This window comes from Lepisosteus platostomus, chromosome 23 (genome assembly GCF_059453375.1).
Source record: "Lepisosteus platostomus isolate fLepPlt1 chromosome 23, fLepPlt1.hap1, whole genome shotgun sequence".
NCBI lineage: Eukaryota > Metazoa > Chordata > Actinopteri > Semionotiformes > Lepisosteidae > Lepisosteus > Lepisosteus platostomus.
In genome coordinates, this window is record NC_142633.1 from 13362501 (window position 1) to 13377441 (window position 14941).

The following is a 14941-nucleotide window of genomic DNA, read 5'->3' on the forward strand; positions in this document are numbered from 1 at the left end:
GCGAGAGAAGAGCAGCATGAAAACTCAGGGCAGTCTTCTTTATTATTTTGGTGTATCATTTGTATTTAAACAAATTAACACATTTGCATTAAAAAATTGTTCCAATTTTGTGCACGCTGTACTGCATGTTGTATAGACCTAATAAGTTAGTCTATAAGACCAGGATTCACTCCTTAGCGTGTTATGCCTACTACATGAAAATTCAGTTTGAAAAATGCTGCCCTATAGGTCCATATTTTAGATTTCTCCTGTTACATTTGTTCCCAACCCCTTTGGGACAGAGCCTTTTGTGCTGTGCACATTCCAGACAGAACACCATAGATGTAGCTCAATCACAGCATCAGCAGAGCCAAAACATCTTTCACTAGCACTAAACTCTTCCAAGACTTCAGCAAATCACGCAGACGCTATCAAGATGTAGGTCATCTTTTTGACATTACGAAGCATATGAACAGCATAGTTTAAAGATGGGTTAATGTATGTATTGCTCAAACCCTTTCATGTGTGAATCCCTGAAAGTTGTACAGTAAAAACTGCATGAGGTTAAAACAGAGAATAAATCTGAGTGATGTGGAAAATTGAGTAATATGTGTCTTGTCATTTTGAAACTGTTTTCTGTGTCAATCCTTCAGGGCACCAGGTAGATCAGACTGAAACAGAAATAGGGAACAGTAGATAGTGTCAAGTAATTAATTACAAAAACACTCCATCAACCAATCCATCAATTCCTTTACTAGTACTGCAAAACGTCTATATAACAATGATTTATTTCTTCATTTAAATAAGTGTCCCTTGTTGAAGTTTAACTATGCAGATAAGTGTGGCAAACCCAATGCAGAAACAATAAATGAGTGACTGACTTTCAATGCATAGAAACCTACACATGTCCTTCAGTTTGCATAGCACTGTTTGTAACACAATAAGCTGATGGGTAGCTCTGCAGTGCTTTTAACACATACTGTATATAACGGACCACTTTCTGAGATCTGTGTCTGCACTCTTATATATATGGCTTTTATTTTGAAGCATTTGTTTACTATAAGTGATGTGCGAAACGGTTTCTTCAGGGGCGCAACATTAATTCTGTTTAATAAAAATTAAATATATTGATACCCTCAAATTATTACACTTGCCAAAATGATTTAAAATACTACAGATATTCATACTAGTTAGCAAAACACTGGATAATAATGATTTCAATTGACGCAGCAGCAGAGCAAACATCAAAGTGGCGCCGAAGAGTAAGAAACTTCCTTACACCTGGAAAATACTTAACTAATTCAAATATTAATTCAGGGCTTTCATTGCATTGACTGCGAGTGCTTATTAGACAAATACACGCAGTGAACTACCTTACCTGAGTTGTCTACACAGAGTCACAGCGCTGTATTAAGCCGGGTCTGTATGTGTAACTCCGACATGTGGATAATCTATATTGAGTCATGCGTGACATACAGAGCAAGGTCAAGCCCAGACTACTTCACCTCCAAAAACCACAGGACTCTTGAAAGAACAGTCCTGGGTGGATAGTCCTAGCGTTCCAACAGATCTCCAAGCCAGTTCCTGCTGGCATTACTGCATTACCTACTCAGCCTTTCCACTTTGCATGGGCTGGGGTTTCACCTTGAACAGCGGTGAAAGCTCGGCTCAGCAGTGGTACAGTAGCTCTTCAATGTGCTTAGAGCCTTAAAGTGAAAATCAAACGGCACAAAGCGAAGTGGGCTTTAAAAGACAAGACCGCCGAAGCGATGGAACTGCGGTGGAACATTTAGAGATTAAAGGATTCAAAAACCATCCTCCTCCACCATCTTTATCTTATGAAACATCCGTCGCAAGATGGAGCTCTCGAAGACTAGTACTACAGCAGAAATACCACAATATATTAATATAACGCAGAAGCCTGGCTCCATGTCAGACTACAATGTTTTAAATCTGCAATAGTGTTTTTCTCATCCTACTGCAGAAAACTAAAGGCTGAAAATATGATTACGCAAGTATATATTCATTTATCTCAGTTTTGTGTCGTTGCAGGACTAGGGAAGACATTGTTACAGTGACAAAAGTGCCATGAGTTAATGAGTCAGCACTGTGCTGATAACTTTTTGTAGTTTTGTTTTATTTTTGAGACCGAAGATTTGTTTCTTCCAGCACTTTTACGGGTGCCCACACAGTTCTCAGGATGAAATGACAGTGACTCGCTTTATTAGAGAGCTACCAAAGCGCTGCTACTGTTTTGAAACCCATTACACAGGTAGTCAGAATCAGAATTTTGCTTTTTCAACTATTAAAAGCCATTGCCATTGTCACTCTTAAATCTCGTTAAAGATCATTCTAATGCAAGATCAATACGTTTTAAAATACATTAACACCAACAGCAGGGCACTGTGAAGGTGGACAAGTTGAACATTCACAGCTTGTGTGGTTTATCGTTGTTTTCCTTTATTAAACACTATAAGCATTTTATCTTCTTTCAAACACACACACAAATAAATCATTTGTAACGCAAGCACTTTTAATTTCCAGTATGCGCCAGTTTCCTTTAATTCAGTAAGTGTCTTCCGCCATTGAATAAACAGTATTCTCCGAGGGTCAGCTATCACAAAGCTTCAACTTTTATAGAGACTTCACAGCTCCCTCTTATTAATGACTCGCTGTGTGAGGGCGCGCTGATAGTTGATTGATATATTTATATAATGATGTAAGTTCTTCCGGTCAAGTTACAATTCCAAGGCTAAGCTCCGTTTACAAACAAATGTAAAAAATAAAAATAAAAATTTAATCAGTTCTGTCACTTGGGCAACGTCAATTTGACTAGAATAATTTCGGAAGTTCAGTTGCGTTGCTGCAAAGCTGTGTTTTTGTCACAGCTTTGAACAGCAGACTTAATTATGTACTGCACAAGAATAAGAAAAAATTCAAATTATTAATAATTAATGAAAGATGGTGTTTTATGTTAAAGTGCATTGTCTTACTGCTTCCTTATTAAAAGAAAGCATAACGCAACAACCTGCATAGTAAAGATATAAAGATTGTAAGACGCTGTACAATGTTATCTGAATGCAAGTAACTAAACATTCAGATGATAATAATAAATAATAATAATAAATAATAATAATAATAATAATAATATAACACGAAAGTACCGAGTTTATTTTCTTTTGAAACATGTTAAACTTTGCTATGGGTACTTTGGGATGCCAGAGTTGTCAAAGGCACAACTCAAAGGTTTTTTAGATCTTGATCAGTACTTACAAAACGGGGCAAAAGACGCGCTGTTGTCTGTTTTTGTGGTAGACTCGCGCAGACTGTTAGCATTGCCAAAAATCAATAGTATCTGTCACAAAATACGGAGAGTAAAAATACTTAATTGCGCAGTTTGAAATTTGTTGATCATACAGAGTTAATGGTTTCCCATTACCGGGCTACATTAAATCTACTTAGCGTACCAAACAACTGAAACCCAAATAAACCTTAAGCACTTTAATTTAAAAACCGCGCCTTTACTCGTGGTGACTTCTGATACTACTCAAACTAGGCAGCGATGGAGACTAGGCTTCGGTTCAAAATGTGTGTTCTCTAAGGAGTGTGTGTGTGCATTTTAAACGCTGTTTTGTGACTGCCAAAACACCATGAACTGTGCGGGACTGAACATCACTGAGCTAGACGAGACTCACTGTACCCCTTTATATAGTCTATCGCGCAGCTGCGCACTGAAGTAATGTTAACCTACAGTATGTGGAATCACGTTGTTAAGAATACAGTTTAACAAATTCGGTGCTGTATTTTGAGCGCCCGGCCTTTGGTGGGAAAAGAATGTTAAAAGAAAATTCCGAGACACGATTGAAGGGCTGTATTATCCAAACCAGGAAAGGCCTCTCAACTACAGCTCGGAGTTACACCTGAGACAGTTTATTAAAAGCCTGTATTTCTCTCCCTGTATCAAAATACCATATTCCCGTTGGAAAAATTGAATAACATTTCATATATCAATATGGGTCTAAAATAAAGAGTCAAATGTATGTCGTTGTACTTGTAAACACATAGGTGGATTGCTATAGGCCCATGTATGTTTTTCACCTGTTTGGAAGAGTTGTTTAACATAAAGCTTTCGCCGAAAGGCGTGGATTACCCAAAGTGTGAGACAACATATAGCCACAGAAATGTGCACAGAATATTAATAAGTGTGGGGCAGAAGCGCTTCGACACTGGAGGTGACTTGGGGATGAACGCTGTACTACTGTTAATATTATGGACCAGTCCTACTTCTTTGAAAGCGATATTGACAGTACAGGTACAGTTACGCCCGCACGCCTGCAAACATATCATTGCTTCTCTTAAAGCATGACATCGTCGTAGTGCACTTCCATTACGTGTGCTGCCTCTTGTACGTGAGAAATCAGCCATCTCAATATTAAGACTCTCAACTGTCACAGATAATTCTTTAAGTTCACATTACCTGGCACTCGAGCGTTCTTGCCGCAAAGACCTACACTTTGGAACAACGTAGTGTATACGAATGCATCCTACAAATAATGGTTATTTCTATCTGTGATTAAAGTAACAAAATGTCTGAGTATTGGTATATTGTCGACTTCGTCCGATGAGAACAAATAAAAACAAAATAGATCACCCAGCCAAGGTGGTACAAGTCGTAATAAAATTCCTTTAAAGTTCCCAATAGATCTAAAGAAAACAAGTACCTCTTAGTACAATAAAACGCTCTGCTGCAATTAGAGAAAATTCTATTTTCTTCTCTGTTCAGCATGTCTTTGCTCGTTTTCCTTCACTTTACTGGTAATTTGATTTGGAGTTTAAATTTTTCTCCTTTCACCTTTTTTTTACTAGTTTGAATCATGCCTGCTTTGCATTAATGTCACTGGAATTGTAACTCTGAAAGGACCTGTAATGACCTTATAGGAATTACAAAACGGAACACTAGAAATTTGTCTTTTTCCCTTCATCTACCTTGGCTTTTAAATTCTCTTTACAAAAAGAACAATACTTACTGTATGCTGATTTGAATACTAATTTATACCGGATTGTTTTCAACGTTTTAACTAAATTATTTTTCAGTGGGCATAAGGCACTTTTTAGGCATCTGTGTTTTTCACCAATGTTGCTAATTTAAAGACTAATAATAAAGAATAATAGGTTACCACTTGCAAAAATTGCTGGCAGAAAAAGGACTGCAAAAAACGGGTATGTGTTCGTCAGACAGCAAAGGTGTTTGAGCAGCTTTTCACAGTCCGTTCATCTCAAACAAACAACTCCAGTGCTATGAAAATAAATTAAATCTGTTGTACTTTAACGGAGTATAAAACCCGGGAACTGTACTGTTTATAATTTGCAATTTTACTTCCAAAAACAAATTGAAAATCGTAATGTGAAGGTCAAATAAAACAAAAACCAGACTTCCCCAAGTACATGCTGTACGGACTACGTGTATGTTATGCAGATTTCCACTTTTAATAATTTGGAAAACTAACCGGTGTAAATAATTAAATTATTTCACATTCCTAAAAAATCAATTGCAATTGCACAGCACATCTCTTACTTTACTGTATTGCAGGTTAATATTGTAACTCACTCAAAGGCATATAGGTAAACTTTCATTTTCCTAGAAATGTTACTATGTCGGGGTTTAACAAAATCATTCGATGTATGTCTAGTCTTTTCAAAGATTAATTAGTTGGATATAATTTTTCCTCCACATTCCCATGTTTTGAAACGTTATTATTGTATTCAGGTTGTTACACTGACATACTTAGATCTGCACGCAGTGTCGGTGTAAATATATTTTATGTAACCTAGATGTAAAGGTACAGTAACTTAAAAAATGAACTCCCCAATCATTTTAATTAATCGTGGAGGACCTGTAAAGACAACAGTTGATCACTGCGCCTTTCACCCTATCAACATAAATTAAGGAAATGTACAAGAGGTACAATCTAAAGGATCCTTGAGGATTTTGGTGAAGTGTTCGAAACTAAGCCGATGATTCTTAATATAGGTCGACTAATTTCCTTTCAACGTGTGCAAATCTCTCCATAATATTAACAGAGAATTTTCTGTGCCCATTTCAAAACCCGCAATATATGGGTGAAGTTCGCATCCTATGCTAAAGCAGCGAAGGCTAATATATATATATAACATTTTGAAACGATTTTACAAATAATTATCTTATATTTATGTAATGCACAGCACTGTTCCACTTGCGATGTATTTTGATACTTTCGAAATATGAAACAGAAAACACTTCAAAATAAATGCATTTTCAACAGCACGTAAATCGATGCTGAGGATTAAAAAATGGTTTCTTTTCATGTTATGTCATTTTGATTTCGTGTTTTTAAAAATAGTTATTTAAATTGGGGGAGGGTGTGTATTGGGGGTGGGTATACGGAACAATTCTGAGTGCAGCGCAAGTCATTGAAATACATTATACATTTAAAAGCTCCGTCACTTAGAAATTAAAGTCTCTTATTCACTTTCAGATAGCATTAGCAATAATTCCTCGCGATAGGCCGCTTAATAACTGCAGCACTGCAGAATTAAATTGTTCACTCCAGCACAGCCACTGTGCGTTGGTCTTTGCTTGATAAAAGTGTCCATCTGTTCTCAGAAAGGTTTTACAAATAAGCGTTTACATCCGTGCGTTTAGGATTTTGCATCACAACACATAAAGAGACCTGACCTCTGGTCTTGACACCGACACGTGTGCATAGTTGAGTTACTTAAAACAAGAAATTTAATTAATGCCAAAAGAGATGATTAGGGCTCACTAAAGAAAGCACAGGACGTCTATAGTATATTATTAAATTGCTAGACCATAAGTATTTTTGAGTGCAGTAAATTTAAGCGATCCAATCAACAATGGTATTAAGCTAGTGGAAAAAAGTACTTCGAAACTATATGTATAGTACAAGGTTCCCATTCATGTTGATACGTAGGTATGTGTAAGCCTGCCTCTCACAGATTTAAACAAAAACCGAAACTAGCTTAAATAATATTGCTTTGGCTAGGTGCACCCTAATATATAACAAAACATTTTCTCATTTATATAAAGTATCGCATGTCAGTACAATACAATCCGCGAAGAAGTCTAGTTTTTAAGTGGAGATCTGAGAGATCTGTAGACGGTTTATGAAACAATAGGAGATTATAGAATAACTGCATTTAGGAATGTGTTGTTTCCTTCATTTTAAATATGAGAAATGCAGTTTACTTTTTTGTCGCTCGTAAACTGAAAAGTAAAATACGCAACTAAGAGATAAGAAACTTCATAGTTTTCTGGCATTCAGCTTTGTTGAAATGCCAAGATGTTTAAAATTGAGGCTTTAACTTACAATCAAAATTAATTATAAGATTTCAGTCCTTTTTTTTACAGACTTACCTGAAAAACAGTGCATTTTCAAACTCAAATCCGGGTAAGTGCTTCATTGTTATAAATACCGAACGCAAATAGCGGATATACTGTCATCAATACATTTTTAAGAAACACCAGTGATCGTTTGGATTATTTTAGAATTTTTACTTAGGAAAAGTGGACACACATTTTAATACATTAACATTTCAAGATACTGTATATAGCCTACGATGAACGTCAAAGTAAAAGCCTAGCCATTACACAGAAGTCCGATCGTGCAGTAGTCTCTAAACTTCATAAATTAAAAGCCACACAGTCCCTTTCGCAAAACAAACTGCTTACACGACAGACTTAAAAGAATCAACATATTTCCCATGTGAAATACCATGAAGTAAGCAACAGTCCAGCAAAATACATTTCTTGTATCAGGAACAATATTGATTGCTATTCCCAGATGAAATCAAAACGCAATTGAAACACCACTGCCCAGGAAGAAAAAAAAACTCCATAGGTGCATTTTCTTTTGGCAGGAAAAAAAGACAGAAAAAGCTTTATGAAACCATAGCCATTTTCCTACAGAATCTTTCTCCTAAATAACTCGTCCCCCTGATTTCAGAGTGCGTGTGTTACAGCCTGCTCTCTCGTTGGATTCTACAAGTCGTGTTGCCATGAGCAGTGCTAGAGCGCCCACTATTTCAAAACCCAGGAATATTATTTCACAAGACTTGGAACGACTCAATAAAAAAGTTACTATCCCTTTCGTCAACTTTTAGTTAACTTTCGTTTTAACGATTCTATCCAGTTTCTAACCTCCTCGCACAGAAATCGCCGAGCCTACAGCGTCGCAACCGCTAGGAATTCTGTAAGATACCTTTTATTTCTCCTTCTAATTTCAACGACAAACACCAGCGTTGCAGCTTCATCATATAGAAAACTTCTGCCGCTGTGAACGAGCAAGCCGTGGCAGCCGCAGCAGAAAACAGCGAGGACATCCAGGCTCTGGTGTGTTTCAGCTTTGAAATTATTGTGAAGAAAGAAAACAGAAATATGTACAAGGGCAAAGGAGCGTTTCTCGCAGGACCTGATCTATGAAAAGAACACCTTTGTGATCTGCGCGAGAAGCCCGGAGGATCTAGCTGCCGGGGTAAAGTGGAAGAAGGAAAAAAAAGACCTACTTTTGGCCAGTTTTCTCGCCCTTGCCTTGGATCTCATCTTGTCGGCTTGTAGATTCCTCTCGTCCTCCTTGAGCCCAGAAGCAGCAACAACACTATCTTCATCTCACAAGCATTGTCAGTTTGGACACCTTCGCACATGCGCACAGGCCATTCAATCTGACACCCTCGCCAGGGCCAAAAAACTTTCCAATGTATTCATCATCATCACTTTTTGTCCTATCGTCTCCCCTTTAGATCACTTATCTCTTCCCCTCCTCCTCCTTCTCTCCGCACCATCCCCAGCTCCGTTTTCCCCCTCCTCGGCTGCCCCTTTAAGAGCTATAACTCTATTTTCGCAAACCTGCGGGCTCCGGTCTCGCACTGGACACTGCACGGGGTAAGGGGTCAAGGTTGCATCCCGGCTTCTAAGGCGATCTTTATCAACACAAGTATCGATTTTGATTTAAAATTAATAAAATAAAGCGTGACATCGTAAATTGGAGATGCAAGGTAAAGTATGAAATGCTGCTGAGCAATTGTGAAATTTTGGTGTTATTCTAGATTTAGCACATTACTTTGAAGTCATAGTTAATTCTGTGGCGTTTGTTTTTAGATATATTATAATGCGTACATACACTCTATTTGAGTCTTGGTCGACCTTTCCTCCTTCTGCATTTTACTTATTTTTTCTGTTTTCTCCCCAGAGGCAGAAATTTAGTTTGTGGATGTTAGACATTCCCCTTTCTCTATTTTAACTTCTGCTGGCCCTACCATTTTTTTTCCATCTTTCCCCTTCAGTTATTTTTGACACCAGTAATTAAGATCCATCAATAGGTTTAAGGTAAAATGAATAGCGCCTATGGTTTTACAAGAGATGATTTAGCACCCCGGGTATGCGGTCACTGCGTTTCATATGTTGCCCAATGCGTACACAGCACAGCAGGCTTTCAGGCATTGTGTACACTGTGCTCGGAATACAGTCAGAGGTGCCGGATTCCAGGTGGGTGATTTCTGCACAGGGCATCTTTTCCCCCCTTTTCACCAACCATTTTTATATAACCACAAAAACAAAACCAAAAAATACGCGAACCTCAAATATTTTGCATCCGGAAATATCTTTCCTTTATTTACAGGAGATCCGACTTCCAATTTACTTTGCAGTTGTATACAATAAAACAGCATTATTTAACATAGCCTTCCAGAAGACAAATTGCCACTTAAACCTAGTGATGTGGTAAGTATCACCTTCGGTTGCACCTGTTTTATATATTTGTGCATGTGATGTACACATCTATGAACGGCATCGTGCGTCTGTTGTGTCGGTAGGTGTTTAACCTTCTTAGAAACCATTTAGGTTCTTGCTGTACAAGCGTATTCATAACTACAAAGAAAAAAAGGTTGTACGGTGTCTGTATCGGACATAAATACTATGAATTCAGCTACAATCTTTTTAAATTATTATTTTTTTTTGTCTTACCGTCGAACTATTTTTCTCCAGTTGACTTGAAGCGCCTCGATGTTACAATGTTTCAATGTATATGTTTTCATACTAAATAAAACACATTGTGATACGAATGAATTTGACATCCAATCGTTTATTTTTTTTTTCGAAAAAAAATATTACTTTTTTGTGCTGGTAGGAGAAATATTAGACTTTAACACCACAGTAGTCAGACTAGGCGTAGGGAAATTTCTGTTTTTGAAAAAAAAGCTTGAAAAATTATTTGTGTACCGACTTGCTACTTTCTACGTAGAACTCGGTATATAACCGTATTTCTAATGCCAGCTTCACTTTTCTAATGAATAAGTTTTTCGTTCTTGAGCCATATGTTCTGCGTGCTTAAAACGTTTTCTACATAGCATCGGACGCTGTAGAAAAGTAGAAAAACATGTTATAATCTCTCCTAATTACACAAATGTCACATTTTACACAAAACAGATTGCCTAAAAGTAAGATTTGTTTTCTTGAAATCTTTACATTCCATGCATCTAGATTTTAACCAATGTGCTTTAATTATTTAATTTTCAAATCGTCTTAATGAACCATATCATTCGTAGGCAAGTAACAAAATGTAATTGCTACCTCCCGCATACAGATATATCTTATATTTACAGTTAAACTGGATTTCTAAACAAAAGAAGACGAGACAGAATCATTACAATTTTTGGTTTTATACATGAATGAATATGGTCAGAAATGTGAAGTATTAAAGATCATTGGACATAATGTTCACTCAATATTATGAAAAATACAGACTTACATCAGGGTAGAATGGGTTTGCATTAATTGATGTATTTATATTACGCTGTTAAATGTATTTTTCTCTTGTGATAGAGTGCTAAATATGACTGGACAGAAAGATTTGTATTGAGCCAGTTCTCTGCCTTTTGCATTGCTATAGGTTTGTTGATTCCATGGTTGTCAGTAGGTACACATCTGCTAATTCTACTTTTCTGCTGGTATTCCATTAAACTGTCAGGCGTAAATTACCGAACTAATTCGGTTTCTTTAGAGCATAGGAATAAACACGCGGGGGAAAACGCATTGAAATGATAAATAATTGAATACTAATATTTAATATTACTATTTTTTTCTTTTGTGGATATTTTTACTTTTAAAACTCATGGCTTACAATTTCGCTTTTTAACAGACAAATTCCCCTTATGATGTTTTCGACACCAACGCTAAATTAGTGACAGCGGGGGGTCATGATTATGTAAATGTGCAAAAGTGCCAAGTGGTTGAGCATATGGATCTTTTTATTTAATTTCTTTTTACTTGTTGGATGAGTATTTGAAGACTCCCATACCAGTAACTCAAGACCAGCTGCATGTTCACCTATCCTCTTCAGAGTTGGAGTGATTAAGCAATCTAAAATACTCCTCTCCAAGACAAGTAAATACTGGATATGTAATTCACGGTCAAAACCTAAGTGACCACCCATGGGTTAAAGCAGACTCGGTTGTAAACCTTAACCCCGAATATTACTGCCATAAAAAAGCTCGATTTACTTACCCTGATCTGTGCACCTTAGCTCAGGTATAACATAACGCCACTGGGACACGGCGGTTCCCATGCACAACCGTCAGGATCTAGGAGTCACAACATTATCTCTTATTACAGAATGAGACCACAAGATTTAATTTTTCATTATTATCGGTAATAAAAATACAATAATTGTACGGAAGCTTTCATTTTCACTAAGGAGAGTAGATTGTTTTAGGAGTAACAGGTATTGCGAAATCAGAATCGATTCCAAGAATGTCACAAATGTAAGACTTTCCTTAAATGTTCCTATTTATTCAATCAAAAATGATCACGTTAAATGGGATTGATTTTTTTTGCAAGAAGTTCCTAGGAATGTCCCAGCGCCTTTTTCATTAGAGAGCGAGTTTTCCCCTCTAGAATGGCAGTACTCTTCTCTTTGAGATTCCTAAAACAGCTTTAGTATAACTCCCATGATCACGCATGATGCTTCTTCTTAAACCTACACTAGATGTATAATTTTGTTATACAGTTGGATTAAACTGGAAAGTTTGTATAGACCAGATTCCGTCACATAAAAATGGAAATGACACAAAGTATATGGAATTAAGCCATATTTTAAAGCACAGACTATCATTAGCATATACATCTAATGGCACAGAACATTTATTTTATTCATGTGTGTATATCAAGTCGGTAAAAACGATCTATTAGTTCAGCAGTTGCTTTTAAGCAGTTCTTCCCAGAATCCTACTTATATTACAGTAATATACGAAAGCTGATTATGAAGGTAAAATCAGTTTAAATTTGTTTCCTTTTTCATAGACATGATAGGTCTATTCTAAGTCTTACAGGTCTTTATTTGGACAGTTAACTGTTTTTGAGACAGAGTGCAATGTTTTGCTTTTTGTAATAATGTGTAGTGCCCAAAACCAGAAGGAATATTCGTTTTCTTCTCATGTTGACGAATTGTTTAAACAGCTTTGAACAAATATTTTCAATAAACGGGGTCAGAATTGCTTCACGATGACGCGACCTCAGTGAATTGCAACTATGTTCCGTAAAATGTAATGTAACTGTTGATTTTTATGTAGCCTCTATGTAGTGTTGTGTTTCATATCAATAGGAAAAAAAATAAATGTCAGTTCACTCTTGCGTCATTCTTCACTTACAGCAGCTTCTATAAAAGAACACTACTGTGCTATAAAACAATAAATCTAAAATAATTCATACAGGACGTCTGACTGCTTCCATGCAGTATAGAACTTGAGTTAAACAGAATTTTGATATTTTGCACAAAGGTTCTGGAAAGATGCGTTTCGTGCCAGCCCATTAATTCGTGTGATAAGGATATTTTGGTAATTCAAAGAAAGTAAGGTGATACAATTGTAACGAATTTTCAGATCTCTCTGCTGTGATCAATGTTCAAGATTTGATCATTTGCAAATGTTTAAGTGAGAAACCGCAACCTGTTTCCTCATTATACGAATGCTTTCAAAAACACCCCAAAAGCCGTATTATGCAGGTCTCTGAAATTGCTCGCTTTCGTATAGGGCAAATTATTTCTTAGCAAGCAACACCTTTAAGAGCATTTAATTGCATGCATGCTTATAAAAAAAAACATGTTGGTCAACGTTTGCTCATTGGGGTATAGTTTTATGCGTCATTTAAACGTCTGAATTTTACGAGCTCTTAGAATCCGATGGCTCTGCTAAAACACATATTTGGAGTATTTTCATTCCAGATTGTTGCCATTTCCCTGTGGTTTGAGCTCAGGAAGGGAGGGATGCTGGCCCAGACCCCGGAAGAGAGGTGCTTTGCAGTCCAGGCCGCAGTTATATCCGCTTCTTTCTCTCTTACACATCAATAACTCTCTTTCCAGCAATTTATTATTAGAATTAATTTGATCAAACGGTTAGGACAGAGGTACATTCACCTAATGAACACCTATTAAACACGATTCCTTTACAGGTTTTACTTCTCCTGACTAATACCGATCCTTTAGTCCACCTTTACTGGGAAATATAACAGGCTTTCATGATCCTTTTATGTTGGTGTGTTTAAGGGTCACTGAATTTCAGTTGATCTTTCAGGTTTTTAGATTAAAAAAGAGTAATTTAATAGTAACGTACGCAAAGTTCATTCATTCACTGGGCCACGGGCAATGGAATAAAATTAAGCCGTACACAGACGATGGAGGAGCTGAGAAAATATAAGGAATACAAATAATAGAACAGAGAATGTAATATATCGTGTCTGTTTCCTTCAGTGTCGAAGACAAATGGCCAGTGGTGTATTTTATTAACGTAAAGAGAGCTATTCTGCGCAAATACCGCAAAGCTGAAATAGTGAGGGCAGTTCCCGACTTTCCTCGTGGTCCTGTTCATTACCTTTGCTTCGCAAAACATTGCATTATATTACATTTATTTTTTTTCTATGTAAAATAGTCCAGTCAATACATTTCAATCTTCTTTCAGGGAGCTTCATTTATACAACATATCGTATGAGCAACTGCTTCGCAAATAATATACCTACCTTGACGTTATATACAGTATGGTTTTATTTTCAGGAACAATCTAATACAATCGGAAGTTACCAGTGTAATTGCGCACAGAATAATGCCATAGCCCCATTTACTGACAGCTGATTATAAGTTACAGTAAATTAAATATATGTATTCGCAATTTTATGAAGAATAGTAACAGGCTATTTTAACACAAGGTCTAAACAATTGGCAATAATCATTGGATCCCAAGAATCAAACACATATTCTGCATTTTTCACTTCAGGTACAGAGTTACCTTAGCTCCTACTGTATATGCATCTTTTATCAGCTTAAATCGTTTCCGTCGATTTAACTGACTATACAGTAAATGACCTATTGTCTTTTCAAAACATTATAATATCATAGATGGAACAAAAACAGCAAAATAATTTTCAAGAGCGTGCAAAAACAAAATACATCATGAGATTCGTGTGGTCTGCAATCCATGTGGATTTCTATCCTAACCCTGAAACGGAAGCTTTATCCACAGTAGAAATGGCTTACACTCCAGTTGTCGGATTTATGTGCTAGAGGGAGATAACATCTTGGTTCATGAGATATCCGCAACAGCCTTATGCCAGAAAATGATTGCTGCGGCCTTTTAGACATTTAAAGTACATCAAAACACCAACCTGAAATGCCAAATACGTTTTAACGTGCACCCATAGTACAAGCGTTTTGAACAAGACACGCATTCTTCAGAAATAAAAAGTTACAAAAATCAGGAATTTCAAACACTTCCTTTTAAAACCTGCATCTCCCCCCATCACACGCTTAGGCAGACATTTAGACTTCGGCATCCGTAATGTTGCTTTTAATTTGTTGCATCACCTGCAGTCGTGATTAGGAGCACTTTAAGTAAAAGTGCGGTTCACCACCTCGGATCTTTT

The 14941-nt window shown here is 36.7% G+C and overlaps 1 protein-coding gene across 2 annotated transcripts in view; it reads right to left on the minus strand.

Moving 5' to 3' along the window:
* Positions 1–11641, minus strand: part of prdm16 (PR domain containing 16) — a 225530-nt gene extending 213889 nt beyond the window's left edge. The window contains exon 1 of one of the 2 annotated variants that reach the window (XM_088617306.1): positions 11537–11641. In XM_088617306.1, coding sequence (XP_088473432.1) covers positions 11537–11597 — 61 coding nt within the window. In that variant the 5' untranslated portion in view covers positions 11598–11641. Of the gene's footprint in view, positions 1–8541; positions 9424–11536 lie in introns of those variants that run through there. The other variant, XM_088617307.1, reaches the window with a different exon arrangement.
* Between the last annotated feature and the right edge of the window lie 3300 nt (positions 11642–14941).